General features: G+C 39.2%; 1 protein-coding gene across 2 annotated transcripts in view; it reads right to left on the reverse strand.

The window, feature by feature from the left end:
- Nucleotides 1-428: 428 nt before the first annotated feature.
- Nucleotides 429-11,836, reverse strand: part of LOC106521122 (WD repeat-containing protein 37) — a gene marked incomplete at its 3' end in the record, with an annotated part of 16,232 nt that continues 4,824 nt past the window's right edge. For both annotated transcript variants that reach the window (XM_014013544.1, XM_014013543.1), the window contains 8 exon segments: nucleotides 429-570; nucleotides 1,867-2,101; nucleotides 2,218-2,294; nucleotides 2,432-2,476; nucleotides 3,287-3,358; nucleotides 5,001-5,139; nucleotides 10,156-10,220; nucleotides 10,606-10,701. In XM_014013544.1, the coding sequence (XP_013868998.1) occupies nucleotides 429-570; nucleotides 1,867-2,101; nucleotides 2,218-2,294; nucleotides 2,432-2,476; nucleotides 3,287-3,358; nucleotides 5,001-5,139; nucleotides 10,156-10,220; nucleotides 10,606-10,701 (871 nt within the window).

Raw genomic sequence — 11,836 nt, forward strand, 5'->3', positions numbered from 1 at the left:
CCAAATTACACAGAGTGGGGGGATTAACGCAGCACCGGACAGATAAATGAACAGCAGAGCGACAGAGAAGGAGAGGCAGGAAGAGGCAGCGATAGGAGGAAGAGAAGCAGACTGTCAGAGTGAGAAGAGGTGCTCAGAAATGAACGAGAAGCGAGTGGGGGGATTTGGCTTAGAGCAAAAAAAAAAAAAAGGCCTGTAGATTAACGTTAAAGAAAAACGCAAGAAAGTGCTGCAGGGGCTTACAGAAACAGGAAAATCTGTAGCGCCCTCCTGTGGACAAAACAAACACTGCAGCAAATGGTGAAGCAGAGCAGTGATGGAAGTGATAAACAGTCTGTTTACATTAGATGAGTTTAACATGTGGAGGAATCAAACCTTCAATCTGCTTTAAGCAGCTGTTTACGACAGGAGAAGTGTGTACGACTCACTCTGTGTGTCCCTGGAAGACATTGACTGAGTGGATAGACGGGTCTCTGAAGTCCCACAGTCTAAAGGTGGTGTCTCTGGAGGAAGTGACCACCAGTCGCTGGGTGGGGTGGGTACAGCAGTGGGTCAGCTCCTGGTCATGGCCTGCACACACACACAGGATGTAAATAATTTAAGTGGATTWAAAAAAGGACAATGTATATGTGAGAAAGGCTTTTATTCTCTGGACCAAAGATGATTAAAATGTCTGCATTGAGAGAAAGTGGAACTAGGGCTGGGCAATTTTATCTTTTGTGCAATTAATCTCCAGAAAAACTGTCTTCAGTAAAGGTGGTTTTACTGATGGGTCATTCTCAGCCTTCCATTTTAATCTATTAGAAATAAGAAGTTAGTTTGACTGATGGTGTGTAGTATTTTAGGGGAGGGCTATTCATATTCAACTGGCGGCCCGCRAGTGACCAAAGTCTGGCCCACCAATTGGTTCATTTCAGCTCTTCAGCCCAAACCTCCAGTTTTCTACTTTAATTCCTATAAGTTCTTTTAGTTAAACAGACATGTTTGATATCTACAGAAACGTCAGAATCTTGGCTACAAGCTGGTAAAAATCATTTCAATGAACACCCAAGACAGTTAAAACTACAAGCAGTTGAAAATAAAACTATGAAAGTGAAAATAAAATTGGTTTAAAAATTTGGCAAGTCAGAGATGTCAAAATAATATTTGTGGTAAATAAGAGGCATAATGTGTTATTTTAGTTGTTTTATTATCACTACTTTAATTACAGAGGGCTCTGTTACGTTGTATTCATGATTAAATACTGGAAAATAAACTATTTCACAGGTAACAGAGCTTTGTAATACTTGGTTTAATTACATATCGACTTTTTGTTTTTTTGAAGACTATTTTTACAGTAAATTATTTCTTTAAGAGAAAAGGGGCAGATTTAAGATTTATTTTCTTCTGCTACCTTTCATTTATAATTTGTATTTTAATTGTATATAGAATTTGTTTTTTGTTTTTTTAATAAAAATGAATGAATAAAATAACTAAAGTAATTGCTGGATGTTCGGCCCCTCAGCTGTTGGCCTGCACTAACTGTGGCCCCCACAGCAATTTATTTGAAAAGCCCTGTTTAAAGGCAACTGATTTAGAGCCAAAAGCCTGCAGTGTAATAGTCATCTATTAATAGTCATATTAATCATTATTAGCTAAATGCTGTGATTAATAGTGGTAATGTTTTTTTGGCTAATATGACCCACAGCTCAATGTTGAAAGCACTTCTAGAGATTAATCAATACTGGATTATCTTTGACCACTTTCATATGTTGCCTCAACTGTGAAAAAAACCCTCAAAAGTCACAACTGCTTCAGAAACTTAAAAGATTAAAACATCAGAAAGGAAAACTACTCGTCACATAATCCACCAGCCGGTTCACGAACCAGTCAGCGTGTGAACCAGTTCAGACGTTTCCACTTCGTACAGATTAGCAGCTCGATCCCAGGAAGCGGTYACCACTTGTCGACCTCCCACCAACCAGTCGGCAGCGATTACCACACCCTGGTGACTCTTCAGGGTTGCTGTGGCCACTCGAACTGTTGGGACCTCGGAGGGGCCGTCTCCGTCCGCCTCGCCCTCCTCCCGGTCCGACGAGTCCTGGTCCTCGTCGCACGAGGCCTGTGGTRAGACAGAAGCAGCTGCTTTTATTTTGAAGAATGACTTGTCAGGAACTCGTTCCGCCAGTGTTGAGAAAYGGTTTTCATCTCTTGCAGAAACCCTGATGAACTACTTACACTGACATCTGGTGGTGGCTGGGGGGCTGGAAGCTGCACCATGTAGCGCCAGATGTGAGCCGTCTGGTCGCCGGAGCCTGCGGGAAATGTGGAAATACACAACAAACACACACACACACAGCTGAAGAGAGCAGCTGCAACACAAAAAGCCTGAAACAATCAAACCTGTTGACACATCTGATAGAATAAATATCATCAGCTCAAGCATCCTTACCTGTGAGAGCCATCTGCTCGCTGGGGTGAAATTTGATGGAGTTGACTGCAGCAAAGAAAAACAATATCAAGTTTTGTAAAATATTCATGCGATCCAATAAGCGTGAGAGCAAATGTTCAAATTGACGCCTGCGGCTTAAAAGAAGTCAACACAATTCAAAATGGCCGTCACAGCCAACTGACCTTAGGAGACACAAAAATGGATTTATTTTAGATACATTTACAGATATTGAAGAAACACGATGAAAGTCCACACTGGTCTGAGAACAGATCTCAATATCGCCTGAGATTGCACAAAACATTTAAAACTTTGACCGGAACAGATCTAACTCCGCCCCCTCTGTTCAGAAGATAATGCTAGTTTTAAATGCTAGGTTTTTGTCAGGAATAAAGTTAAAAAGGAAAAGGTTTTCTTATTATTTCATGCTAACATCAACATCACAAAGAACTGCAACAAACCATTCCTTATCAAATTTCATGTTATTAATTTTAGCTCTGCATGTCAGTAACTGGCCCTGATGCCCACAGCTCATTGAGATGTCTGAGGTGCTAACACAGTGGTGGCCGGTCCTCGAGGGCCACTATCTCGCTTTAGTTGCTTCTCTGCTCTTCAGCAGGTCTGTAGGTTCTGTAAAAGCCTGCTCATCCTTCATTCTAATCAGGTGTTTCAAAGCTTTAAAAGGAAGTTTCTCCTAGATAAAGGTGTTGTTTTAACCAGAGAAACATCTAAATTTTAGATTTTTTTTAGATTGTGCAGATCATTTCCAGACCTATAAATGTTTAATTTAAACAGAAAGAGATAATGCTGCAGATATTATTTTTTTAAACTATGTTGTAAATAAACAGTGTTTATTACCTGATCCTGCATGGCCAGCGTACCTCAGCAAACATCTTCCAGTTTCTATACTCCACAGCAGAGCGGAGTGATCTGTTAGAGAACACATCATGTTCAAACTCTCTTCATAATCACACAGTGTGCAAATGTGAGACAGGTTAGGAGAAAAAAAAGTTTAGTCTTTTCCTCCAAAAGCTGTGACAATGCTTCCTGAGAATAAAGTCAACTAGAACATTTCAGATTATTTTTAGGGTGCCAATAGATGTACTGACTGAATTTTTTAACATGCATCAATATTTTATTTTCTAACGAACATCAATAATTCTGTACTCACTTCTGTAACAATCTTAATTGACAAAATTCCAATGTTTAGAYGTATGACTAGAAAGTGAAGCGTAACGAGAAGTGAAATCTACAGAAATGTTAAAGCTGCTGCCAGAGGCTGACAAAAGTCACCAGAGCAACCACAGAGTCTGTCACTTCCTGACAACAAAACTGTATACAGTTTAATAAAAACAGACAGAAATGTAGAGCAGAGATTAAACCTCACAGAAACATCACTGTGTTGGAAGACGTTTGACTTTAGTAAGAATGAATTTCACTGATAAGAAAAGTAAACTGCTCACAATAACTGTGAAATATAAAAGTACTTTTACACACTTTTAACCAAACTGGTTCCACTAAACCGAGTTGAGTATATTGAACAATTTACATATTGTCTTTTAAAAAAAATTTGTAAATTGCTTTACATTACTCAACTCGGCTTAGTGGAACCAGGTGACATAACTTGGTTACGTAAATTCAGTTTTTATAGTCATTTTCTCCTTTGCAGTGAGAAGCTTGCAGGTCTCAGTAGGAAAAAACAAAACAAACAAACAAAAAACAGCAAGTTTAAATGCAAAAGGAGTCCAGCGATTTGTTGGACTTATGAAACCCACAGCTGGGGGTCCCCGGAGCCATCAATCAAAACCAGTCAGTCCACCTTTTCAGAAGATGGCAAATAACATTTTTGTCACGACCTCGCACGGAGGTAAGGACAGATGAGGGCGTCTCTACTCCTACTTTATGAGCATTTCATAAAACTCAAAACTGCTTTTGTGTAAATCTCATTAAAAGTTATCAAAATGCCAGCTCAGTTTAAAGTTCAACTTCCTGTAACCTGGCTCAGCAATGAATGTGCAGTATGTCTGAAAAATTAACCTCTATAAAAGCTGGGTTTTCTCAATTTGTTTTGCCAAAATCCAATTGTTGTCTATGGGGACCTCCTTTTAGCTCATTTTATCTACGTCATTCATTTTACCAAAGGTTATAGCTTATTATTCCAGACTGAGTTAAAACACTTTGATGAGTTTCGTGCATGTTTTTTTTCCAAAGCTGCAGGAGTATCAAACCAAAGAGACAGACATGGAAGAACAACTGGCGAAATGTAAAACAGAAGCCTTAATTCCTAATCATCATTTCCCTAAACAAATATTTGCACTAACCCTTGTCTGCAGCAGATGCCTCTTAATCTTAATAATGAGGTTCTCATTTATTGCATTTTGCACCAAAAACAGCATTCGCATTAATTTGACAGTGATATATTTGTGTAAACACTGCCTGCGGAACATTTAGTGATTTTTCCATTTGAACCACCTGTGTGTGTGTGTGTGTGTGTGTGTGTGTGTGTGTGTGTGTGTGTGTACACAATAAAAACATTAGGTTTATTAGGGCTATATAAAATCATATGGTGTACCAGCAGAGGCAGTGCCAAGCACCACTGGCTGTGTTCGGGTCACACTGAGATCCCAGATCCCATCCCGGTGGCCCACGTACTCCTTTAGCAGCTGGCACAAAGCCCGGGAGCCGGTGGTGGCTTTGAAACTGGACACAATCTGCAGAAGAAGAGATGAGAGTGAGACAGTTTGAAAAGAAATCAAGCAATGACGGAGTTCAGATCTTGAGTTCTGGAATACCAAACTGTGCACAATGAGGCTTTAAACTCCTAGCAGCAAACACGCCAGTTAAAAATTTTGAAAACGGCACCTATAAACTCACATTTTTATGCAAGAACTCTGCAAGTTACCCTGCAGACACAACTCTGTTATTAAAAGGAATAATAAAAATGTTTCAGATTTAACTTAATTACAAGATGTTGCTTTCCGCAGCTCAGAATCTCAAATAAAAAAACAGTTTGGTATGTCAGATACGTTTTGTAAAATCAGATTAGTGGGTTAGCTGTCTTGTTGTGGTGCAGGTCAGGTTTACTCTTATCTTTTTCTGCAGCACATCTGAAACACCTCCACAGCAGGTTAACTACATATCTGATCAAAACCTGAAGGCAGACCAAAATCCTCCTGGAAAGAATTCCTGCAGGATCCTGGCAGGATGTAACACTGACAATATTTTTATTTTCTGTAATCGTTTCTGAACAATTACAGCATGTAGCAGACAACTTACTACAAGCTAGCAGTAATTCAATCATTGCTGCAAATGAATTGTGCACCCTACTATGAACTCAACATTCCAGTATCGTCATGAATGCTTGAGTTTTTTTCCCTTAACATACGTTTTACTTCCCGTTTTGGCTGCAGAAAAAAAAAATCGTATTAATTAGTATAAAACTTTTTAGTTTTCAATAATGTCTTTATAATGTTAGAATTACACACCATTCTGGGACATTAAGGTTTCTTTCGTTCCAGACAGTGCTGACAGTTTGTATCTTATATATTTTACTCTCTCTTTTTTTATATACTTAATAATCTCTGTTCATGTAAAGCAAACCTGCCTGTCTGAACTGAAACACATTCCCAAATTAGAGAGCTGGAAAACACAGCTGTCTTTCTGTATACACAGCCATACACCAAGTGATCAAAACATGAAATTTTTCTGATGTTAGTTCATCCTGTGATTCCTGCAAACACGTCTAAAACATGCAACCAAACATGAYTGCATTATTTTTCATTTTCAAAGCCAGCACTGCAGGCAGGTAAGTTCAGCACCTGAAGATTCTTTTCCTCCTCAGTCTCTTTGACTTTGTATTGTTTTGTTTAAAAAAAAGAGCAAGAAACACAAATGCTGCTTGAAAAAAGGTGGACTTTGTAGACTTGAGTTGCTTTAAAATCTGATTGAAATTCTCTGCACTTCATGTTAGGAAACACTAACACCACCCTGTGTCAACACAGAACTTGGATTTTGGACTTGTTGCTGAAAACAGTCTAGATGCTTTTTCTTGTCTTTTGTCTCCTCAAAAAGTAAATTTATCCATCTTTTGCTTATCTGTGGTCGGGTCACAGAGGTAACAGGTCCAGAAGACAAACTCAGGCCAGCGACACTTTCCAGCTCCTMCTGTTGGATCCTGAGGGCTCCTTAAACCGTTGAGTACTTATAATCTATCAAACTAGTACTGTGGTTTCCTTCAAGGGAACCAAGGGCAAATATCTGAAGCACGTTGGCTGACACTTTCGCTGTGGAGGGGCAACGACTACACTCTGAACTCTGCCTGATCGATGAGGATCCTCACCTCTTAGGATGAGCTGATGAAGGAAGCTCATTGCAGCCGCTTATATCAGGATCACGTTTTATCCGTCATGACTCATATCTCATGGTTGTAGAAGAGAAATGGAATGCAGACAGACACATAAATCAAGATCTTTATCTTGATTTACCAAGATAATTATTATCTAATTAATATTAGATAATTATTTATCTCCAACAAACTGGAGTAACACCCTCACGGCTACCTCCGAGGGTCACTCTTGAACTTTGAGCTCCACTACGTGAGCCAAAGACTGATCCTCGACACAGAGGGAGCGCTGACACTTTTCCTGGGTTTTTGATATATGCAGCCAGAGTCATATTAATAACAAAGCGTGTGCAAGCATTGTTTGTATATTTTTCAAAAACTGTGTGAGGAAGATGATCGTCACTGTGCTCAAATAAGTGTGCTGCATCTCTAAAAATATCATGTGGTCAGGTTACGTGTGACCCTCAGAGCTGCAGGCTTCCACGTGAACAAACTCAAAACTAAAGAGTTGTTTCAGTCTCCGCACCGTCCAACACAGCCCAGGTCATTGGTTGGTATTAAATGCAGTAACTGTGTTAATACACACACATTACACAACAATCCAACCCCACTTGCTTAGAACACAGTGAGATAYAAGCAACAAAAACACCACAGCCCAGTGCCAATTCTTAGTTTCTGTCTACACCACATTAAATTAGCTCCTGATGTGTTAGACAAAGCTACATCTGACAGCTGGTTAATCTACAAGTTTCTCCCTTGATCAAGTGACTTCTTTCTTTTATCTGTCAGAGCCGAAACGTGTTTTGTTTGTTATCTACTTTAAGATCTGTCTAAATTTACACCATTTTTTCTTCTACAAAGAGTGTCCAACGTCAAAAAGTATTTTATATAATTGACTGAAAGCYAACAGAGAGGAAAGAAAAAGAAATTAAAACCTGTTTGACTTTTTTGTTGTGCATACAACATTTAAAGKATTACTTTAAACTTTTCTAAAGAGATGCCCTGATGCATCTCAATAATCCAGGTAGAAAACAAATATTAAAAAAAAGAGTTGAGTAGGTCCTCTGGAGGAGTTATTTGTTGAAAACGCTTTGTCTYATCTCCAAGAGACTTCTGCCAGCCATCGGGTGAATATGAAGACCTTAGACCAGTGGTCACTCAGTATGTTGTGTGAGTTTCAGAGAAACTGAGATGTTTATTCTCTAAACATGACACCCCAGTGGCTTTCAAACCCCAAAACACATTACGGCAGAGGCTGGTTCTCCACAAAGATCCAGTCCCCCAGCACAAACTGAGTAATATTGTGTATGCAGTTCAGTACCAGGTGGACCGATCAGTTATATGTCAGGGAAACAAAGTGGCCACTGTTCAAAAGAATGGGCCAACACAGAAGAGCTACATCATCAGGACGGGACTCTGCAGTTTACACTCATCTACAGGCCGACAGTCACTCTTTCAGGGATGAAGATGTTCTCATCCTTGATTTGGGATGGGTACCTTTGACATTTGAATCGATTCACTACCAATATCCAGTACCTGGGAATTGGTACCGGTACTTAACAGTACCAGTTTTCGGTACTATGTGTGTGTGTTGTTTCTTTTAATAATAATCTTTATTTTTTTACATATTTCTCAATATATAGAATTTAACAAATATCAAGACAACATCCATCTCTTTTGTATTGTAACATCAGTTGTGTAACTAATTTCTTTAAAGTGAAAATTGTTGAAAACAACAAGACTGTTTTGTCTTATTGCACAAATTAAAATCCAGCTCCACGTGTTTCTATTGATGTTATTTCCCCGCTAGGAAAAACTGTGTGATGGAGGTCCATGGAAGGCAAATATGTTAAATCAAATAAGCAAAAGAGGATGGAGTTAAATAAATAAAAAGGTATTCAAGCTACATTTTGAGCATCCAAAACGCTCCAACACTTCAAGCTGGCTGCTTGTGCTCTTTAGGTCAGACGTGTTCAGTGTGTCAGGAAGCACCTCTGTTGTTTTCCTCTGCCGGTCTGTGTTTAATGGCGGATGAAATAAAGTAAGTGTTGGTATTTTATTTACTTTGAGCAAGCAAACATCGTGCTCACAAGATAATTAATCCAGATAATTCAGAGGCGGTCTATTCAGTGAGTTCTCCAGGTGCTGCGAGGCTTTCAAGCTATTTTCAGACTGAACTCTGTTTACTGAACCAGCAGCTGCYGACATCATTACGCTCTTACGTGATGCTGCATTCAGGACAAACATGGAAAATCTCCCACTCTTACGCCAATACGGTCGCAATGATGCGTTTAGGTACCGTTTGATGTTACGTGAACAGGTTCTTGGTAGTACCGACAATTCGGTCGGTACTTAAAAAAGTATTGAATTAGGTACCCATCCCTATCCTTGATAGAGAGGAATGTTTGTTTGAGAGAGGGGTAAACAAAGCCTACTCAACAATTTTTTTGATTTTCTAAAGGGAATAAAATGATTTGYATTAGACAGAAATATTTATACTACTTAAGTGTCAAGTCATGTYAACATAGTTTRGTCATTTCTGAAGTGATGTTTTGTCTAATTGTTATAAGCCGTGACATCAGTCATCGAGCATGGAGCATGAAGAAAAGAGCAGAAGTCTTCCTCCAGGCTAAGTTAAYGACCAATAAATAAAGCTGCCCATCATTTTTCAGGCTTATAAAACAACTCTGTAAATATACTGGTGTGAACTAACACTATTTCAGCTTATTTTAAACCCAGTTTAAATCAAGTATCCCTGTCCTGTAATAATGAAGAGTTTTTAACTTTGTCTGGGTTCAGTTTTAACAAGATGCTTAAACCATTTATGAAAAGACTATAAAAGTTTTATCTTTGAGTGAAGGTGTAACAATTAAAGTTAATAAAACACTTTGCTTTGCAACAAATGCAGCCGACCAACTTTTCTCCGTTTACTTGCAGAGAAAATATGAGTCGTCATGGTGAGAATGCAGTTAATACACTCTGACAGCAGGTAACCTTCAGTGACTTTTAGTGACAAACAGAGCATTCAGGAAGTTACCCATGAATCTCCACCCCACAATTCCCAAGCGGCCATATTGAAGTTGCGAGCTCCACCTATTTTGTCCTGGAAAGTGTACAAGCGCTGCTTCAGGAAAAAAAAGGGGGAAGAAAATATTGTGTGAGCATTTTCTCTCTCTCTCTGAACTATATTAAAAAGGTAAAACAAATATTTTTTTACATTATCAAATTCTTTTAGCTTACGTTATGACCTCTGAGAAAGTAAACCAACATGGGGGCTTTTTTAACCCAGACCGAGCTACATTATAACAGCTAAAGTATTTATAGACCAAAAACACCCACATAGGCCAGTTCCACTGAAAAGAGCTAACATGGTGGTGTCGTGTACCTTGCTGGTGGAGGCTTTATAGGTCGTCTTCAGCTTCTGTGACAGCTGACTGGTGCTGTGRCTCGCTGTGGGGGAAATAAAAAACAAAGAATATTAATACACAACGGAGTGACAAACTCTATGGTTGGTTTCACGCCTACAGTGGAAAACAACAACAAAAAAAGACAAACTTATATGGTACAGAGCCTTGCTGTGTGTTTCTGGTTAAAAGTAAATTTGACCTAACATCTGATAACTTCTAAGAGCCACAGACAGAATAAAAAACCCTGAATGTCTGAGCTACTGTTGATTTTTAATCAGCTGGTTGTACATTTTCAGAGCTGCGTCAGGTGGTACAACAAAATGTGATAATCCTCCTTTTTCCAAACAAGTCGATTAAACAAACCCTCGAGGAGCTGTGAGGCTAAGTTTAACAAACCAACTTAACAGACGAGGCAGGAAATGTTGGACCTTTTGCTTTTAGGGCTCCCTTGGTGGCATCTGCCCCCTCCACCGCCTGTCCGTCTCCTGTCAGACGCTCGTTCAGAGACTCGATTTCCCGACGCACTGCAACGTGAGCAGAGTAACACAGCTGCAGGTGAGCAAACACGGCCGGAGGTCTTTTATACATCAACAACTAAAAGTAATTTTCAGACATTCTGRTGGAAGAGTTCTGTGGAAGAGTAAGAAACAATTAATGAAACCGTACCAACTTTATTTATAAAGCATTTAAACAACCATAGGACCAAAGTGCTGTTCAGTCACAGTCAATAAAACACAATAAAAGCCTAATCCGAAAATTAAAACCATTTAATAAAACAAAAAACACAGAAAACTAATTAAAATAATCTCAAAACAAACTAAAAGTCATCATCTCAGATGGAGCCAAAATCCAAAGAGAAAAAATTAGTTTTRAGTAAAGTTTTAAAAGCTGACAGGGAAGTGGCCTGTCTGATGCCCAAAGGCAGGTTGTTCCACAWTTTATATTTGTTATAGTTTTTATGAATGGCCTCAGATTGGAGAAACAGTTTAATCCCAACAAGACTGATGAGCTAAAGGCTAGWCCGAATGTAGTCAAGGTCTAAAATAAAGGTCAATCTCTAATATTTCAGAGTGGTTTATGCAAACACTAATCTTTACCCCATCATCATTTACATTTCACAGTTTCTATGTAGAAATCTTTGATTAAATGCTAGTGCAAAAAAAAAAAAACCAGCAGCAGCAGCGAGCTGTAGCACTTCCAGTAGGGCCTGGGGACGCTTCCTGCAGGAATAGCTGTGTAAATTAAAACTGACGGCAGTGCAAAGGTTTAAACATTAAATGTTTGTTATCTTTATTTACTCAGGAAGTCCAACTGAGATCACAGACCTCTTTTGTTAAGGAGGCGAGGGCCTGAAAAACCCTGTGGACTGTGAAGATTAGAGCTGCCATTAAAGCTGGTGTSTCTGTGTGCAAACAGCATTTATGAGAGAGTCTCCAGAATATCTCGAGAGCTTCACGTCGTTCTCCATCTCCTCGCAGCAAAGTCATGAATTCCTTTTATGTTCAAAACCTTTGTGCCACAAATTGATCCGCGTTGGAAGTAGGTCGACTGGGACAGTGCTGCTGTGCTAATAATCAGTGCAGACTAGGGCTGTGTATTGGCAAGAATTTGGCGATACGATACATATCATAACAGAGGGGTCACGATACGATATATCCC

Source organism: Austrofundulus limnaeus, unplaced genomic scaffold, assembly GCF_001266775.1.
Source record: "Austrofundulus limnaeus strain Quisiro unplaced genomic scaffold, Austrofundulus_limnaeus-1.0 Scaffold103, whole genome shotgun sequence".
NCBI classification, from domain to species: Eukaryota; Metazoa; Chordata; class Actinopteri; order Cyprinodontiformes; family Rivulidae; genus Austrofundulus; species Austrofundulus limnaeus.